At 36.5% G+C, this 17,360-nt stretch overlaps 1 protein-coding gene across 6 annotated transcripts in view; it reads left to right on the forward strand.

Moving 5' to 3' along the window:
* The window catches only part of WASF1 (WASP family member 1), an 87,759-nt gene that overhangs the window by 60,540 nt on the left and 9,859 nt on the right, over window positions 1–17,360 (forward strand). For all 6 annotated transcript variants that reach the window (XM_040060543.2, XM_040060548.2, XM_058420074.1 and 3 more), the window contains exon 3: window positions 9,639–9,773. In XM_040060543.2, coding sequence (XP_039916477.1) covers window positions 9,639–9,773 — 135 coding nt within the window. The remainder of the gene's footprint in view (window positions 1–9,638; window positions 9,774–17,360) is intronic.

A 17,360-nucleotide genomic window follows, 5' to 3' on the forward strand; every position in this document is an offset into this window, starting at 1 on the left:
CAGGTTGACCTATTGAGTTTCAGCTGACCTTGCTATGTTTTCTTGCTATACAGAGCTTATATCTGATGTTGTATGTACTGCTGCTTACGAGGAGGTCAGGGTAAAGCAACACTAGAACAGAAAGAACTCAATTAAAGAAGAAAAAAAGAAATTAAGAATATCGATTGAATGCTCGCACATCTGCTACATGGTTTGCCTAACATATAGCACAGGGAAACACTTGCAATAGAATGTAACTAACGCTGTGTAACTCCTCTTTGTAAAAGCAGTGTGGATCTTCCCTAAAACATGCATTCATGTATTTATACCAAGTTTTTATCTGATACTGTGTATGTTTGCAACAAAAAACACCCCAAACTTTTTTTCCTAAAATTAAAATAGAACAGGTTTTGCAAAATAGTCCTCATTTCTCAGCAGTGCTAAGGACTGGTCTTTAAAAATGGGGATCATATTACAAAGGTTTGGGTACTCGTGGAAGTATTTTGTTCCAGAATTCTTTCAGCTTTTCTGCCTGTTTATGCTAGGAGCAATACAAATTCAGAAATATTCAGGAGTTCTGGAATAGAAATTTTGTGTCTCATGCTTAAACCTGAATAACCAGCCTTCACTTGGTGTGTCACTCTTAGGGGTGTACAGTGAGGTCTGCTGACATGCAGATAAATTTTAGTAGTTGCCTATGAGTCACAGCCAGCAGGCATGGTTTCGCAGCAGTCCCCTGGCAACCAGCTTCTCTGCAGTCCTTCCCTTTTTGTTTTCCATGGATAATGTGTGTGTTTGAGAATCAGCCTTTAAGTTGTAGACGAAATGAGGCTTTACTCTGAGGGTGGAAACTGAGAGCTCTGGTAGGGTTTCATTTCCTTTAAATTAAAGCTGCTTTTGCTGGTAAAGTTATGCAAATTTAAGTGAATGTTCTTTGACCTGTTTAGCAGTCATCTCTGCCTCTAAGATTTTTCATTTACTAACCCTCAAATAGAGGATCAATCTTCTGCCATTATGGTTATGATTCTCAGGACCAGGCAGTCTTAACTTTTCTTCTGACATGATATGGAGAAAGAGTGCTGTCATGGAATTGGAGCCTCCAGTACTCTAAACAATACCAGAAGTCATTATTGAGGGAAAAACATAGAGTTTTGTCATGTTGGTCACTGGCTCTCCATTTTTGGAGATATTAACAACTCAAATGGATTAGTCAAGCAGCCGGATCTAATTGGATCTGCTTTGCACAGGGTGTTGGACTAGATGACCTCTGGAGGTCTTTTAACTTGAACAAGATTGTGTTTCTATGATCTTGGATATTGCAATTAAATAGCATATACAAGCAGAAACAGTACCCATGAAATGTCAGGAATTCTGTTTTCCTGTGTTTCAGTATAAAATTGGAGGAGCTTTACATCAGTATGTCACTAATAACTATCATTAGTCTCCATGAAAATTATCAAACCTTTCATAGCTTGTTTGATGTGCTGCTTCTAATTGTTCAGTTTGAGAAATTTTTTGACCTTTAAAAGAAGAAGAGATGAAAGGACAAAATATTTATTTCTGCTTTGAGTGATAGTCCTTGCCTTTATCCCTGGAGCATGAAAACACATCAGTCTGTCTTGATGCAACATACAAAATTGCCAGTAAGTAATTTATTCCCCCCCGTCTATTCCCAGTCTTCTCTTGCTTCATAAAAGGATCTGTTTTCTGACAGCTTTTCGTAGCACTGTGGCAAAACAGAAACTCTCTGGACAACAGCAACAGCTGTCTTAGTGTCATAGCCATTCTTCCCCGTATTTCTTTCTTTCTAACAGTATCTGCTTTGAGGAAGTGCTTACCTAATATTTGCAGCAATATTGCACATACATTAGTACTCCAGTTCTCTATACGTTGGTGTGTGTCAGGCCATAACATTCCCGCATACATGAAACACAACTGAGAGCATTGTGCAGCTGTGCCATTGTTAGAAGGTGGATAAATAGTTCTCTTGTGTGAATGTAGCCTCATCATTTTGTTCACAGCTATTGGCCAATCTTGTTTTTCCTTTTATTCAGCTGTTCCATGGACACAGAATCTCGGTACCACACAAGAAAACTAACGGATGGGGTTTGTTCTCGGCCCCTGACTCTGACACTTCCATCTAGGGAGGAGAACGTTTCTCTTTTTGAGTATGTGCCTTTAATGAATGTTTGTATTTCAGGCATTCGGACTAGACCTTTTATTCAAGCATAGCAAGATGTTATTCCCCATTTTTTCTTTTACCTCTGCATAACCAAAGAGAATGTTGCATAATTCTGCTAAGCTGGAGTGCCTTATATGTTAGTGAAAACAATTTTCCCTTAACATTGAAACTTTTGTAGCCTTTTCCCTCTTTTTATCTTTTCTGTGTAGCATAGCTATTTTTACCATGTTCTTCTAATTCTTTCTTTTCCTTGTCCCTTATGTGTTAGTTTTCATGACGGAAAGCCTGACTTTGGAGCAAATTCTTTCTCCCCCTTATTTCTTCTTCTCAGATATGCTTAACTTTTCTTTCTTATTTTTTGCTTACCGTGCCTTCCCCAAAAGAATTTGTCTTGTGAGAGACATTTTTATCTTGTGAGAAACACTTTTTCAGCTCAGGAAAACCTTCCAGTTTGTTATGGCTTAAGGTGTTAACATTCAGTAAGTGGGAAGTAGTTCTCCAGAAATACTTAGCCACAAGGTGTTGGGTCTGCAACTGATTTTTTAGAACCAGGCCTCTTGAGCTCAGAGACCAGCCTCTCTCTTCACACTGTGTGGACAATACCTTCAGCACATGGTAAGGTTCCTGCAAGTCTCTACAGATCTGCAGCTAGAGCTTCAGTCAGTATTTTAGAAACAGCAGAACCCCTGTATTGCATCTTGCCCTGCCCGTCCTTCTTCTCTGTGTGTTCAGGAGGACATTAATTGTGAATTTTCTTTATTAGTCACTCCTCTTAATTCATTATTGCTACAATTGCCAGGGAACACAAGAGAAAGTGTTCTTGTGCACGAGGGGTAAGGAAGCTGATGGACTTGAAAACTAAAGGCTAACTCGGCTTGAGAGAGCCCCATCCTCTCAAAATCTTCTGTCTGATTTCTTGGTGTTGTCTTTGCAGCAGTGGCAATGTGGCACTGTTTTGTGTCCATCCCGAATGGTCATGAGAGGATGAGCAAACGGTCAGTAAAGTTTCATCGGAAGCAGAAAAATGTGTTAGCAGAAAAAAGGCCCAGCTGTCATTAGTTCCTTGCCTACATAAAGCGCTGAATTCAGGTTATGTTAGAAATGAAAGGAAGACTTCCCTGTGAAATGATCATTAGCACTGCTACTTTCCACAAAAGTTCAGCTCTCAGCAGTCTCTTTCACAGATTTCTGAATACATAACAGTAATCTCATAAAGCTCATAAAGCTAGTTTACCTGGTAATGTCCTCAGTGGGTGCTAACAAATGATATCTCAGACTTCCATGGCTGAAGATTTTTGAAGACTGACTTTTTTATTTTGGACGTCTGCAAGAAGCATCAGACCTTCTCTCAATAAGGGCTTTAACAAAGTTTACTTGATACTTCTGATGCCCTGGTCAGGTTGTCTGATAAACATCTGGTTCAGTTTTCCTGGCTAAAGGAATCAAGTTGTCTCCTCAGTACTCTGATACTCCTACTATAATCCTTGTGGACTGCCCTCAGACTTTTCATAATGAAAGTTCCTAATTAGCATCAGTGCTATGTATTTAGTATGTCATTTTTCAAGCTTGCTGAACCATAATGAGTGAAGTTCTGAAGGATCAACCAAGGTTCTTATCTCCAAGTTCAGTCTCCTAGCTTTTAGTCTGTTTCCTAATCACTGAGCTTTGAGATTGAAATGATCCTGATGAAAAATAAGCCCAGACTTTCAAACTCAGATACATCTCTTTTTTTAAAAAAAAGTAAATTATGAAGTAAAGATCTGAAGCTGAGTCAACAAGCTATACATATGTTAAATTATTTGTCAGAAATAATGGAGAAGGAAAAATGTAATAATAAACTTAAAATATGTTTCCTGTTTTGCTTTATAAAGGAACCCTGAGTGGCTTATTGTAACTATGCTGAGAAAATATTTTCTAGTAAATATACTATATTGTGTAGAAAGGAACTATTCAGTAGTGAATAATGTAATTTTTCATAGTGTAAGTATATTAGGAAGGGATTAGGCAGTGGGACATGACAGGTTTTACAGAAACTCTTCTTCTGTACCTTTATTTTTTAGAAAATGTAGTGGACAAAAATATTGTATAGTGTGTGAACAGGAATGAAATAATATAAATCAAGGAGTTTAGTGTATATAATGTATAGGTGGGTAACAGACCATTCTAAGCTTATTCAGTGAGATACTTTATCAATTTATACGTATTTTTTTAAAATTGCCTAACTCATATTTTAAAAGTAATAATATTTTGGGGTTTGTGTATTTAATATATCAACATATTTACTATTTTAATATAGAATAGTATTAATATTAATTTTAATGACATAACCCTTCATTGTACTTTGTGCTTAATGTCACCACATATATAATATATTATGTATTTTTATAATTGAATTCAATGGTAAATGTGTTGGATTCGATTTTAGGTTTGTAAATGTTAAAATATGCAAACACACACACACACACACACCCCCCACTGAGCCCCTGAAGTCTGACAGATCACTTAAGGCTGAGTTAGTTAAGATCAATGCTTCTGGCAAGATTGAACAATTGTCTCATTTTTAATGTCCTGATTGCTGCATCTTGCATTATTGGCCTGAGTTTTACCAGTCTTCCTCTTGAATTGCAGAAATGATGCTGGTTTATGGCACTGAGCACTGTGCATGGTCAAGGTGTTTATCCAGGTAGTTACATCAAATTCAGACCATGTTTCACAAAGGCTGCCAATGCCATAACTGATCTGCGAGGGTGCTGCTTCAGGTTGGGATGCAGTTGAAGGGTTTGGAATTCTTTTTCTTTAGCAATGCAGAAGGGTAGTAAAGAAATTACTTCTTCAACAAGTCCTGGTTCAGGACTCATGTCCTACTCTTTGTCTGAGAGCCTGTAACTAAATCTGTCAGTAACTGATCTTGTGTTGCAAAATGATTAATTTAAATGGCCTTTCCTTAGGGTTTGCCAACAGATACAGCATTGAGAATGCCAGAGCTTCAGGTGGATTTAAGAACTGGAATTTGGAGAGGGCTGTTGGCGTATGCCCTGATCCTTGGTGTGGTTCTAAGAATTTGAACAATGCTATAATAAAGTCTGAAGACATTTCTTTGTCATGCTTTATTTAATTAGTCTGAAATGCTGTCCAGAAGCTGATGCGGAGGTTGTGGTTGACTTCAGTTCATCTGATATGTAGCCAGTCCCTCAGAACAAGAAAAAAAACAAAAAACAAAACCAAAAACACACACACACACTCAAAAAAACCCCCACACAACAAAAAAAACCAAAACAAAACAAAAAAACACACCACACATTTCTTTTACCTTAGTGTGTCTTCATTTTAGTGTGTTGGATTATTAGCAACTATTCATTTGTGGATAGAAGCCAGGGAGGCTGGACAAATGGTTCAGAAATTATGAGGGGAAATTACGAGATAAAACAAATTAGAAGGAACATTTGGTGGAAGCAGAGCGCTGTAAACTGATCAGTATTTTTTTGACATTTTATAAACCATTGTGCACTCATTGCCATGGTAATGAATGGAAATGGAGTGGATGATATATGTTTTGTTGGTTTTAATTTAAAAAAAAATGAGGAAGGCAGTAAGCAGTATGACTTTTACTCTATTTTCTGTTAGTAGGTACTAGCTATTGTTCTGGTTTCAGCTCATAGATCTGTTATAGAAGTAAAAAAAAAAAAAATTGTTCAAAAAAACCATCAAAGTATGTGCATGTTTTTGAGGGAAGGAAGGACAGAACATTGTTTCCAAGACATTTTATTTGTCTGTCACAAAAAAGGATACTGACTGACAACAGAGAGAACTGTATCCCTTTCTTACTGAAGGTTTAATTGTCATCAGAGCTCTTTGATACATGAGGAAAACTTATGAAAAGAATGATAAGGTGAATAATAAATTCCTTAATTAAAACTAAAGAATAATGCAGCCTCTTATTTAATTTTTTTTAAGTGCTCTGTTAATAAAAATAAATGCCAAGCAGGTTCCACAAATACAGTAAGATAAACTTTTTCACAGACATAGAATTAATTTAATTGTGGAGGTCTATATTGTCATTTAATTTAGTAGGCAAACAAGACCACTGATCTTTCTGATCTGGTATTATGTATCCAACTGAGCAGGATCCTAAGGTGTTAATATTTTAATTGTCATAGTGAACTGTAATTATTGTACTGTGTGAAACAAGAGTAGAGTTTTTCAGTGGGCCCATAATATTGTAAATTTTCTGAAGTGTTAATGATACTTTATAATATTCATTGTGTATAATGGAATTAATTTTGCATTCTTACTCTTCTATATTTATAACCTATAAATTATGTGGAACGGGATCTGTTTTGTTTACTAACGTGCTTTTTTCTCACACTTTCTTTTACTTGTTTGAGTTTGTGACACTTTGTTCAGTACTATCACCTGTAGTTGTGTGCTCTGTAATCCACTCACAACTGAAGGTAGATTCCTGTAGAATGCATAGAGGGGGCAACACAAGTTCCGGATTACGTGTGTTATGTACGTATTTATACATTAACATATAGTATTCTTTGGAACGGTAGCTGTACATTTCACAGAAAGCAAACATTTTGCTTTGCTGGAGGAAGCATTTGGTTAAATCTCCCTCTGGCTAAATAAAGAGACCACCAACACACAGGTAGGTGGAAACATCATGGTTGGCACACCACTTCAAGCACGACAGGTTGTTTTTAATGTATTTCCCATCTGAGGATTAGTGTTCATAAGCATAGGCAAATTATTCCTTGCAGTATGTTTGTGGCTGTATGCAACAAAGATTTCCAAGACAGATTATTTGCAATTGGAGCTTATTAACGAGGTAGATTAATTTTAAGCCTCATGAAATGGTACAGATAAAAATTTAGCCTCAAAATACACCTATAAAAGGGAAGTTACTGGATTTTAAAGCCCTGCCCCTAAATTACTTTTTGCTTCTATACATGAAATTTTATTTTATTTTAGTTTTCGTTTGTATGTCTCTGAATGTTATGTGACTTACCTAATTAAAACTAATCCTTCTGAACATATTATCTGAAATGCATTAAATTTTTAGTATCTGTGTATTGAAACTTCAACAGTCTTGTTCTTAGTGGATCACATTTTAAAGTCATTTCACTTACTTTAAGAGCAGGTTAAAGAACATAAGCTTTTCAGAGTTTCAAGACATGTATTAGAAAACCTTACGTTAGGTGAGTTGCCAGCTGAGAAGACTTTTACTAATTTTCCATCTATATTTTTCTGTGGACTTGTGCTACGAGACGAAGGTTCTCAGAATGGGAGTGCCTTTGATCTGCTTCTCACTGTGGCTATTAGCAGTTGCTCCAAGAATGAGAGCAAGACCGAGCATGTAGGATATTCCTGCTAATCTCCCTGCTTCCAGCTTTTAAGCCTGGAAGCCTCTCCAACCAGCTGAGGTTTTTCTGTATTTCCTAATGCTCAGTGTGTTTCTTTTTCATGACTTTAGATCATTGGCAAACTTTAATCTTTTTTTTTTTTCAAGTAATTTGCACATATCTTAAATAACACAGATCCTAGCATAGAAACTTAGTAAAACTCACCTTTCTCAACTGTGAAGACTGGTGATTTACTCCTATACCCTGTTTTCTACCTTGTGAGGAACTATTTATCTGTGCCATTTCTTTTGTGTGCCCCATCTGTTAAGTTTTCCCCAAACCATTTGATTAAGGACTATCTAAAATCTCTTGGAAATCTCAGTAGATCATAGCTCTCTATGTGTGCTTGTAAACCATTCAGAGATTTCCCTTTACGAAAGCTGTGCTGCCTCGTCTGTCATGAGTCATCCAGATATCTGCTAATTCAGTTCTTCATAATGATCTGTACTAATTTGTATGGATGTCAGGCTCATGGGTATGTAGCTCTCAAGCTCTGAAGATGTTCCATGACAAAAATTTTGAACCTTGTTGTTGTGTGTTTCAGTGTGTATAAAGAGATTTACAATTGTTCCTAATATCTGCTGATCGTTTTGTTTATTTAGTTTTGTAATTTTTATGTGGTCCCTTCAGTTTCTTTGAGCCTCCTATAATGAGTTCTGGCATCAGGGTCTCACCAGTTCCCTTCAGTGGACACCAGTGGAAAGTGTTAAATTAGCTTGTCCACAGGGGTCTTGTCTTCTCTGTATTCGATCATATTTTCATTGCCAGTCAGCTCTGCAGACTCCCTGGCAGGCTTTCTTATTCCTCATGTCTTTGAAGGAATATTTATTGTTAGCTTTCTAGTTGTTCCTCTTCTGTTTTCTTCTTCTGTACATTTCTTCTGATATCCTCTTTTATATTACGTTGTTTATAGTCATGCTGGTTTTCTATTGCTGTTACCTAAGTCTTAATAGATGGTATCTGCTGGCCTTGTGCTTACTGCACAGCATCTTAAAGCAGTTTCCACAGTACCTGTAGGGATTTAATTTTTGTTCTTCTGATGTGTTTATACAAAAATGTCCTTGTTTTTATGTATACTTCCAGATGTATTACTCACCAAAGGCAGAATTTCCACAGCTATCCTTTCCTTTTATGCTTGTCAGAACTTGAGTGCAAAGCAGGTAGTTAGAAATTTGTGAGATTTATACTTCCAAAACCAACATAAGTGCACAAACAGTGCATGAATTACATACACACAGTATCATAGAAAGTTTTGAAAGCTATCACATATTTCAGAAGCATGGCTACACATTCTGCTGTGTAATCTGGTGGGGTTTTTCCAATGACATTGGCAGACTACTCAAATGGAGTTTTGAGAGCATTAGAATCAGTATGTGGAGTACTCTGTAGAAGAGAAACTCACTACTGATCCTTTTCTCATAATATTTGAATCTTCTGCTCTTTTGTGCTTAAAGTATGAAGTCCATTGATGTGAACAAAGGAGGGTTTTTGGTTGTTTGGGGCTTTTTTACTTCAGTGTAAATGGGTCAGTCACTAGAATTTTGATCCTTCAAAGTAGGATTTATTATTTTAGTGTGTATTTTTGAATAGGCTGGTTCTAATTTACCTAAATTAGAATGTGAATATCTGATCTTCCCCTTTTTTGTAAAGATCTCTGCAGCAGGAGTGGAAGCTGTGCTTCATTTTGAGAATTTACCTCATGTTGAGGTAAATTTAGAGATTAGTTATTGCTCAGACAGGAGCAGCTTCAGATGCTGGAAGTTGTCCTTTTAAAAATATTCAAGAAACTGTGCAGCATAGTACCATGCATATCAGCCTAGTTAAATCATTTTATAGCAGCTGAATATCTGTCCTGTAATGTATTAAATAATTTAATTTCTGATAAATAAGTTGCATATTAAATATTTTACTTCTGCTTGCTTTTCTAAAGGACTCTTATTAATGAGCTCAGTAAGTACAGGTTACAAGTGATTATATCCTCATGCATCTTAGAATTATTTAATTAAAACAGTAAGAAATCATTTACCTGTCTTGTGGTATGCTTGAATCTTTTTTTTTTTTCCCCCATGTTTCAGGTAAATATGCTGAAGATATATTTGGTGAGCTTTTCAATGAAGCACACAGTTTCTCATTTAGAGTCAACTCCTTACAAGAACGTGTAGATCGCTTATCTGTCAGTGTTACACAACTCGATCCAAAGGAAGAGGAATGTAAGTTACCTCCTGCAGGGAGGATTTCTTATTTTGTCACTCAGACAGCACTGGTAGGTGGAATGGAAATAATAGTTTAATAGTTTAAATCATATTTATAGGAACACAAAGCAAAGCATCATAAGAAAGGTCCATTTCTATTTCTGCTACAGGCTATAAAAGAATAGCCTTGAGCAGCTTTCTGAGCTCAGCGTTTTCATGGTTACTGAATGATACTAAGGAATTTGCATTAAAATGGCTACAGGAGTATCTGTCACTTCAGTAGTCTTATGTATTTGGAATATTAATAATATTGTGTAATACTATGTGAATGCTTGGAGATAAGTCTATACACTTTTTTAAACCTCCCTACTAATTCTCATGGAATGTAAACATTTGTCCGAGTAGGATTTTTGCATTTAACTTGTGCCATCTTATTTTCTGTATGATATTATAGTTGTATAGCTTCATTTATTGCTGCTGTATGACCTCTTGGATTCTTTCTAAATGCCTTTAGGTATTGTAAATATTGGGTAAGCACTGAGAAAACAAGTACTCTCAAAAGTCACTATCTCATGCCTGTAAGATAGAATTTGTATGGAATTTTAAAGGATGCCTGGGCTTTGTTTGACCACCTAATGCATAAAAGCTCTTTTGCCTTCTTCGATATCTGTTGGTTGCAGGTGGAACTGTGAAAAATCTCTTAGCCCCCCAAAATTTAGGGTGTTCTAGATTAAGTGGTGAAGACCTAGAAAGTAGAAGAATATCCTATCATAAAAAATAACTTCAGAATGCTTGTGGGATCCAATTTTAAACTACAGAAAGCTGTTTCAATTCTGAATGTCTAGATATAATAATTGTGTATTATTACATTTTGTGATTACAATTGTGTATGCAAAAAAAATTAAGTGTCACACCAGGAGAGTGGTCTTCAGGCTGTCTTTGGTTATAGATGTCAAAATTTCACTAGTAGCAAAATTAAGCAAAGGGAAGTTTTGATTCTGTATTTCACGTGACATTAATTTTAGAACAGGTTTTGAAAGACAGCTGTTCACAGCTAGTAGCAGATTTTCCACAGAATCATGACTTGCCTAGGAGAATTCTTACATTAATGGGATTTTCCAAGTCTCTTGATAACTGAGCATAAATCACCCCCATAAACCTCTTTTTCCAGTTGTTGTGCTTTAACCTGGCAGGCAGTTAAACACTGCTTCACAGTGGGAGGAGGGAGATAATCAGGGAAAATGGAAAAAAAAAAGTAAAATTTGCGGGTTGAGATAAAGAAATTTTAATGGGAAGGGAAAACATAAATTATAATATTAGAATATACAGAACAAGTGACACACAGTGCAATTGCTCACCACCTGCTGACTGTCAGTTCCTGAGCAGCAGCCCAGCCCCCAGACACTTTCCCCCTGGGTTTATATGCTGAGCATGACACCATGTGGTATGGAAGATCTCTTTGGCCAGTTTGGATCCATTGTCGCGACTGGGTCTCTTCCCAGCTCCTTGTGTCTGCCCATCCTGCTCCCTGGTAGGATGGAGTTAGAACCTGAAGAGTCCTTGACCACTGCTCAGCAACAACTAAAACATCAGTGTGTTATCAGCATTATTCTCATCCTAAATCCCAAACACAGCACTACACCAGATTCTAGGAAATGATGAAATCTCCTGCCCTAACTAGAGCATTTTTGCTAAAATTGGATAATGATAAAAAATCCTTTCTGTTTATGGTAATAAATTGTCAGCAGTTGTAATCTTGTAAAAACTGTAACACTCCAGAGTGTGGAGTGACTTGAGCCTGATCCCCTGGATTTGTGTCTTACACCAGAGAATAGCAGTGACTGCTTGAAGTTCAGAGAAACACATGCAGTCCTCAGTGTCAGGAGCTGTTAAATTACTGTTTTTATTTACCTGTGAATATCCAGTCCCTGAGCTGTACCCATTGCTTCTTATTCACAAGCGTCTGCCTGGAACGAGTCACCAGATGAGGACAAAGGAGAGGAGGAGACATTTGATATTCTATATTCTTAAGAGTTAGGGATCAGGAAACTTTTCTCCTTCAGTATACTGTTTTGGGCTTGACTTTAGAAATCCATCACAAATAGTTTAGGTTTAGTCCTAGTGTGGACTAGAATAGCTGAAGGATGTTAACGCATGAAGGGGAGGGAAGGGGTGGAATATCTGAATTTACCTTTTTTAGCACTCTATGCAAGAATTAAGCAACTTTCAGTACTTCTACTCAACTAAGAGCATGAGTAAAATGGGATATACTTGCGAAATGAGTCTCATCTGCTCTTTGCCAGGAGGCAGTAATAGAAGATTTAATGGGTTCCTTTGGGCCCGTGCTATTACACAAGAGAAAGAAATTAAGATTCATTTAAAGCTAAGTGGCATGAACAAAACCAGCCCAAGTCAGATTCACTAAACAAGATGCAGACACTTGACAAGATGTTTCTGGTGGAGTAAGAGTGATAAAAAGCTCTGAAATTGTTTGAGCAGTCTGTGTGTTTTCTCATTTTGAATTATTACGGCATCTTTGTGAAAGAATAAAACCAAGGTTAAGATTGTATCTTTAGGAGCCTAACTCCTCATGCATAATTTTCATGTCATAGAGTTGCTATGAACTTGGTTTGGTTTGAATTATTATGTTGTTTTCAAATTCTTGATTTCTCAGTATTATTAAATTCCCATTTTAATAGATTTTTAAAAATAATTTATTCTTTTCATATACACATGGGGTTTTTCCCTCAGAAGATAGCAAACTTGTAAGCAGACAAAAAGAAATCCTTTGCTTTCTGTCAGTAAACTCAACTTTATTTCAATTGTATGGAAAACAAGCCCATATGTACCCAAGAGTAATATTTGGGGTCCTTTTAGGACTGAGAAAACACATTCTTGCTATAAAGCTGCACTAAGGTTGACAGCTTCACTAGCCCTGCAATATAAGGTGTACACATAGGTGAGAAAATAGATCCTGAATATAGTTTCTTTGCAACCATTTTTTATTTCAGTATTTACATGTAACATTACTAACTCTGTCCATATAGATGCAAATCGTATAAGTAAAATAAAATTTGTCTTAATTGGTCAAATTTTTGTGAGCTTAATTGTGCCTTTTAAGTGTGAAGTACTGCTAAAAGTGAATAATGCCATAGCTGTAGAAATCTGACCGTTTGGAAAAGAATATTAATTTTAACATTTTGTTTAAAACGGGACAGCTCTGACGTATAGTGTTACGAAGTACTGGAAAATAGTTTTGTATTACTCAGAGTATCAGACTATTTCTGGTATTAATTCCATGGTTCTTTCAATGTGAGCTGCCTAATTCTATTTAAACCTCAAACCAGAGAGGATTTTAATCTCGAAGGCAGTGTATCAAATTCTTGATTCCTATAGCATATTTGTTACAACTGTGACAAACAACTTAAGTAAACCTAATGGCAGAAGTGCTGTGGGTGAGCTGCCTGGCACACTTCAACAAAGAATCAAATAGTGTTGTGAATTGTGTTCCAGTAGGCTTCTTCCTTTGAATACATGTGTTTGTCGGTTTTCTAAACATTCTATAAATATTGCCCCGTCATTTAAACTGTAGTAGTTCAGACATTTGGCTGGACTAATGCCAAAACCAGATTTGATGTTTTACTATGGGCAAAAAAAGATGGCATTTGGTGGGGAGAAACCTAAGAAGCTTGACAGATAATTGTGGTCTGTATACTGCTGGAGATGGGACACTTGGTCAACTTTAAAATCTGGATACTCAGCCCATTGTGAGACTTAGGAATAAAGGACAGTAAATCCCAGTGTTAGGGGCAACTCACTGTCTTTAGCCTCTGAAGAAGATTTTGCTGAGTATAAAGGAGTATAAATGTAATCAAAATTAAGAACAGGGAGCACAAGAAAACTGGGTCATGATCTCCACATGTACTATAATAAGTGGAGAGTAACACTATTGTCAATTCATTCATTCGATTTTTTTCCCTCAAAGGCAAATTAGGACTGTTAAATTATATAGTAGGTCACTTTTCCTTGTACATCTCTACTTAAAGAAAGTTGGATTTGAGTGTGTCTCCCTGTTAAGATTCTGAGCAGGTGGACTGGGCTTCAACTGCTTCCCATGTTCCTTCTCCAATTTTCTTAGGCCCTTGATTAATATGTAGGTTATTTAGTAAGTCAGTAATTTTAAATTAATGTGTCCAAGGCTTAATAGTTCCATGGTAAGACCATGATACTGCATATTTTGTGTATAGAAAGAGGGATGTGGACAAAATACCATTTGCTAAACAATGTGGTGGTTTTGTTGAGACTCACCAGCAGATTTGGTGCTTGATACCTGTGGGTAATTCACACGTTAATGGGGCTTGCTTGCTCTACATGCCGCATTTGAAGCAACTTCTGAGTCCTCCTGAAATGATTGCTGTAATATTTACATCTTCTTTTTGTTTACCTGTAGTAGTTAAATTACATACATTCTCTATCCAAAGAGCTCTTGAGCTGTTCGGGAATTTTTTAGAACAGTATTTCAGAAAATTTCTGTTTCTTGTGTAGAAGCCCATATAGATCATGTTTGATCTACAGAAATAATCTCTCTCCTTAGCAACTATCAAACCCACAGTCAGAATATTCTGATCGCAGAGAAACCTAGTATGTATGCATTCTGGTCATTGTTTAAATGGATAATCATTAAAAATATTTAAAAAAATACAGTAAAAATCAGACATTGAGATTGCAGTGTCTTTAGGAACTGAATCACATGAATATTTACCGTAAGAGAATTTTCAACAGCACCATTCCCAACAAATTAATTATCTTTAATGGGCAATTTACAACTAAGTTATTTGTTTGAAAGTGTCACTTTTCAAATTGTTGGATAAGATTTTGAACTGAGAAAGGGAATTTTGGTCAACTGAGTCCCTTGATTTGTATGAAATTTCCCCAGTCATTTAGTTCTACAGGGAGTCACAGGTGTGATATTCAAGAGTTTACAGTCTTGAAAGTTGCCAGGATGAAATTCTGCATAAAATATTAAGACAGTAAGTTTTTAAGAGGAATAGATATATGATTTATTTATTTACTGTCTTTAGGAGAATGGTATTTTTTCACCTAGAACCTAATCATAAATTGTGTAGTTGAGTTAGTGTAAAAGAATAAAAATAAATCTAGTTTTGTTGGTTTGGGTGTTTTTTTTCTGGTGAAGCAAAATGTAGTATTTAGTGTATTTGAAAAATTACAGTAGCTACTTTCTGTCAATACACTGGTGTGCTCTATACCTGACTTTTACTACAAATTGGGGACTTGCCAAGAGATAAAACATTATTTCATATACACATTACAGATGTGCTTTTATTGAATTTTTACTTCACCCCAAAAGAAACAGTTATTGTATCTCATCACAATGCAATTTAAATACCCTTTTCCCGCCCCCTCCCCCCAATGTTGTTGTTGATTAAAAGTGAAAATGGACTGTCATCTCTTTTTCAAAACCAAGTGTACAGACGGTTGACAGTTTAGCTTTCTGACAGACAGTTTTTGCTTATGTGGAAAATATTGTTGTGCGCGGAGGGTTAGATTGGCTGATATAATACTTCTTTTCAAACAATCCAAACAACAGACACAATAAAGACAAACAGGCATTTGTTTAGATTGTTGAATGAATCTTCAAATTAAATTGTGAATATCTCAACATTTAAGGAAATTATTTAAGACCACATTTTTTGCTAATTGCAGTGAACACAAGTAGGTGGACTTTCAGAAAAAATATATCCATATCAAATTTAGGATCTTGGGCTATACAAAAAGTTCTGGTGCTAGTTAGGAATTAAGCAGCTGGAAGTATAAATTTACCAGCATCAAGTGAAATGCCTGCAGCTTTTCCAACTCCTCCTTCAGCCACTCGTCTCTTCTCACACCTGAATGCATACATCCAATTTGTCTGCCCTGTGCCCTTGCAGTGCCAGTTTGTCAATCAGCCAAAGCCGGGTGGCTGTGGGACCAGCCAGGTTTTTACATCTCCCCCCTGCTGAGGCTGTAAACCGCGCAGGGCTTTTGTCTCTTTGCCAGCTGGCAAGCTGAACAAGTGGCTTTGTAAAGGCAAACCGTGCACAGCCCAGGATTACACTGGGTGTGCGACGTGGGATTTACCTGATCCCTCTGTGTAGGCGAGTTTTATCTGTGTCGTGGTTCTCCGTATTTTGCGTGCCGCATCCTTCCGTTTCCTGAGTAATGCTGTCCTAATGCAGTCTGCTGTTTGGAATAATGGTGTGCTTTTCAGGGAGTGCCTGTTACAGGTTATCAGCATTGGAAATGCTGCTTGAAGTTCTATGCTGTATCTTTTCCATTAAGCCCTCTGCTGTGTATCTTAGGTTTAGAGAGAAAATTATTATGCTTATTGTTGGGGATTGATTAATTATCCTCTGGTGTGTTATCCCCCTGTACATGTGTACAAAATTGAGAGTTTTAAGTGAGAAAAGGGAAATTATGAATTAGACTGGCTGTGCTTGCTCATTGAAGAGATGTAGTGCTAATAAGGAGTTTGTAGAACAGTGTCAATAACATGGTGTCACGTATTCTGTGAGCATTTTAATATTAAACCGAAGTACTGTATGTGTTTATCTATTAGAATAAATTAAGTTCGTTGCCTTCAGAATGTACACAGGTTCAAAGAGAAGTATACAAAGTTTTACTTTTGTTGGAAACGTCTCCAATGTATGACAGACAGAAATCTTGCAGGATTGCCAAGCAGCTCTGAGCAAGTACATTTGTACAACCAACAACCCAAAGGAAAAGCAGCGGAAGTATAAAAAAAGATCTAAGATTTAAATTTTTAGATGAGGTAAACCTCAGTTATTCTAACTGAACTTTTGCCAGCTAATAACAACCTGTACTTCATGACAGGTACAAAATATATAGGGTTATTTATGACTGCAAAAATACCTACAGAAATTGGGACTCCTAGCTGACATTCAGACATTATAATACTTCTTTCACACACTAAAAAGCCTTCTGAGCAGCTAATTAAAGCTATTAAAAAGAATAAAAGACACTGTGATGAATTAGAACCTAAGGGTAAAAAGGAGGAAACTTCTCCAGGAATACACAACCTTGCCAAGTGTAATAAACTTCAAAAGCCAAGCTGAAAATCAAACAAATCCCATCTTCAGCCTCACAAAGGGTGTTGCCAATATGCTTAGGTAAGAAGACAGAACATTCCAGGAACTGCAAGCCTTCTGGAAAAAATCCTGCCTTCTGCCCCTTTGTGATCACACAGTAGAAATCCAACTTGGTGTATGTACATAAGTATGTGTACATTTGAATGTGTTACAGGAACCTAATTAAAAAAACAGTTTTCAGCCTAAACAGGCTTTTCTTTAAATAATTGCCAAAGGCCGTACTGATAGCAGGGCTGCGGTAGAGTTGTCCTCTCATCGTGCATTACAATCAACCTCTTTCTATAAAATAAACATAGTTATAGATAAAATGTATGTGCTGAAAGTACTCTTTGCTACTATGTCAGAAAACTGTTTTCAGTATTTTTTATGATTTAAAAAAAAAAAAGAGCCCAAACTAATGAAAAGATCTGTTGTTTTATCTAATGGAAGTCTCATGCTG

The sequence above is a fragment of the Hirundo rustica genome, chromosome 3, assembly GCF_015227805.2.
Source record: "Hirundo rustica isolate bHirRus1 chromosome 3, bHirRus1.pri.v3, whole genome shotgun sequence".
Classification (NCBI taxonomy): domain Eukaryota; kingdom Metazoa; phylum Chordata; class Aves; order Passeriformes; family Hirundinidae; genus Hirundo; species Hirundo rustica.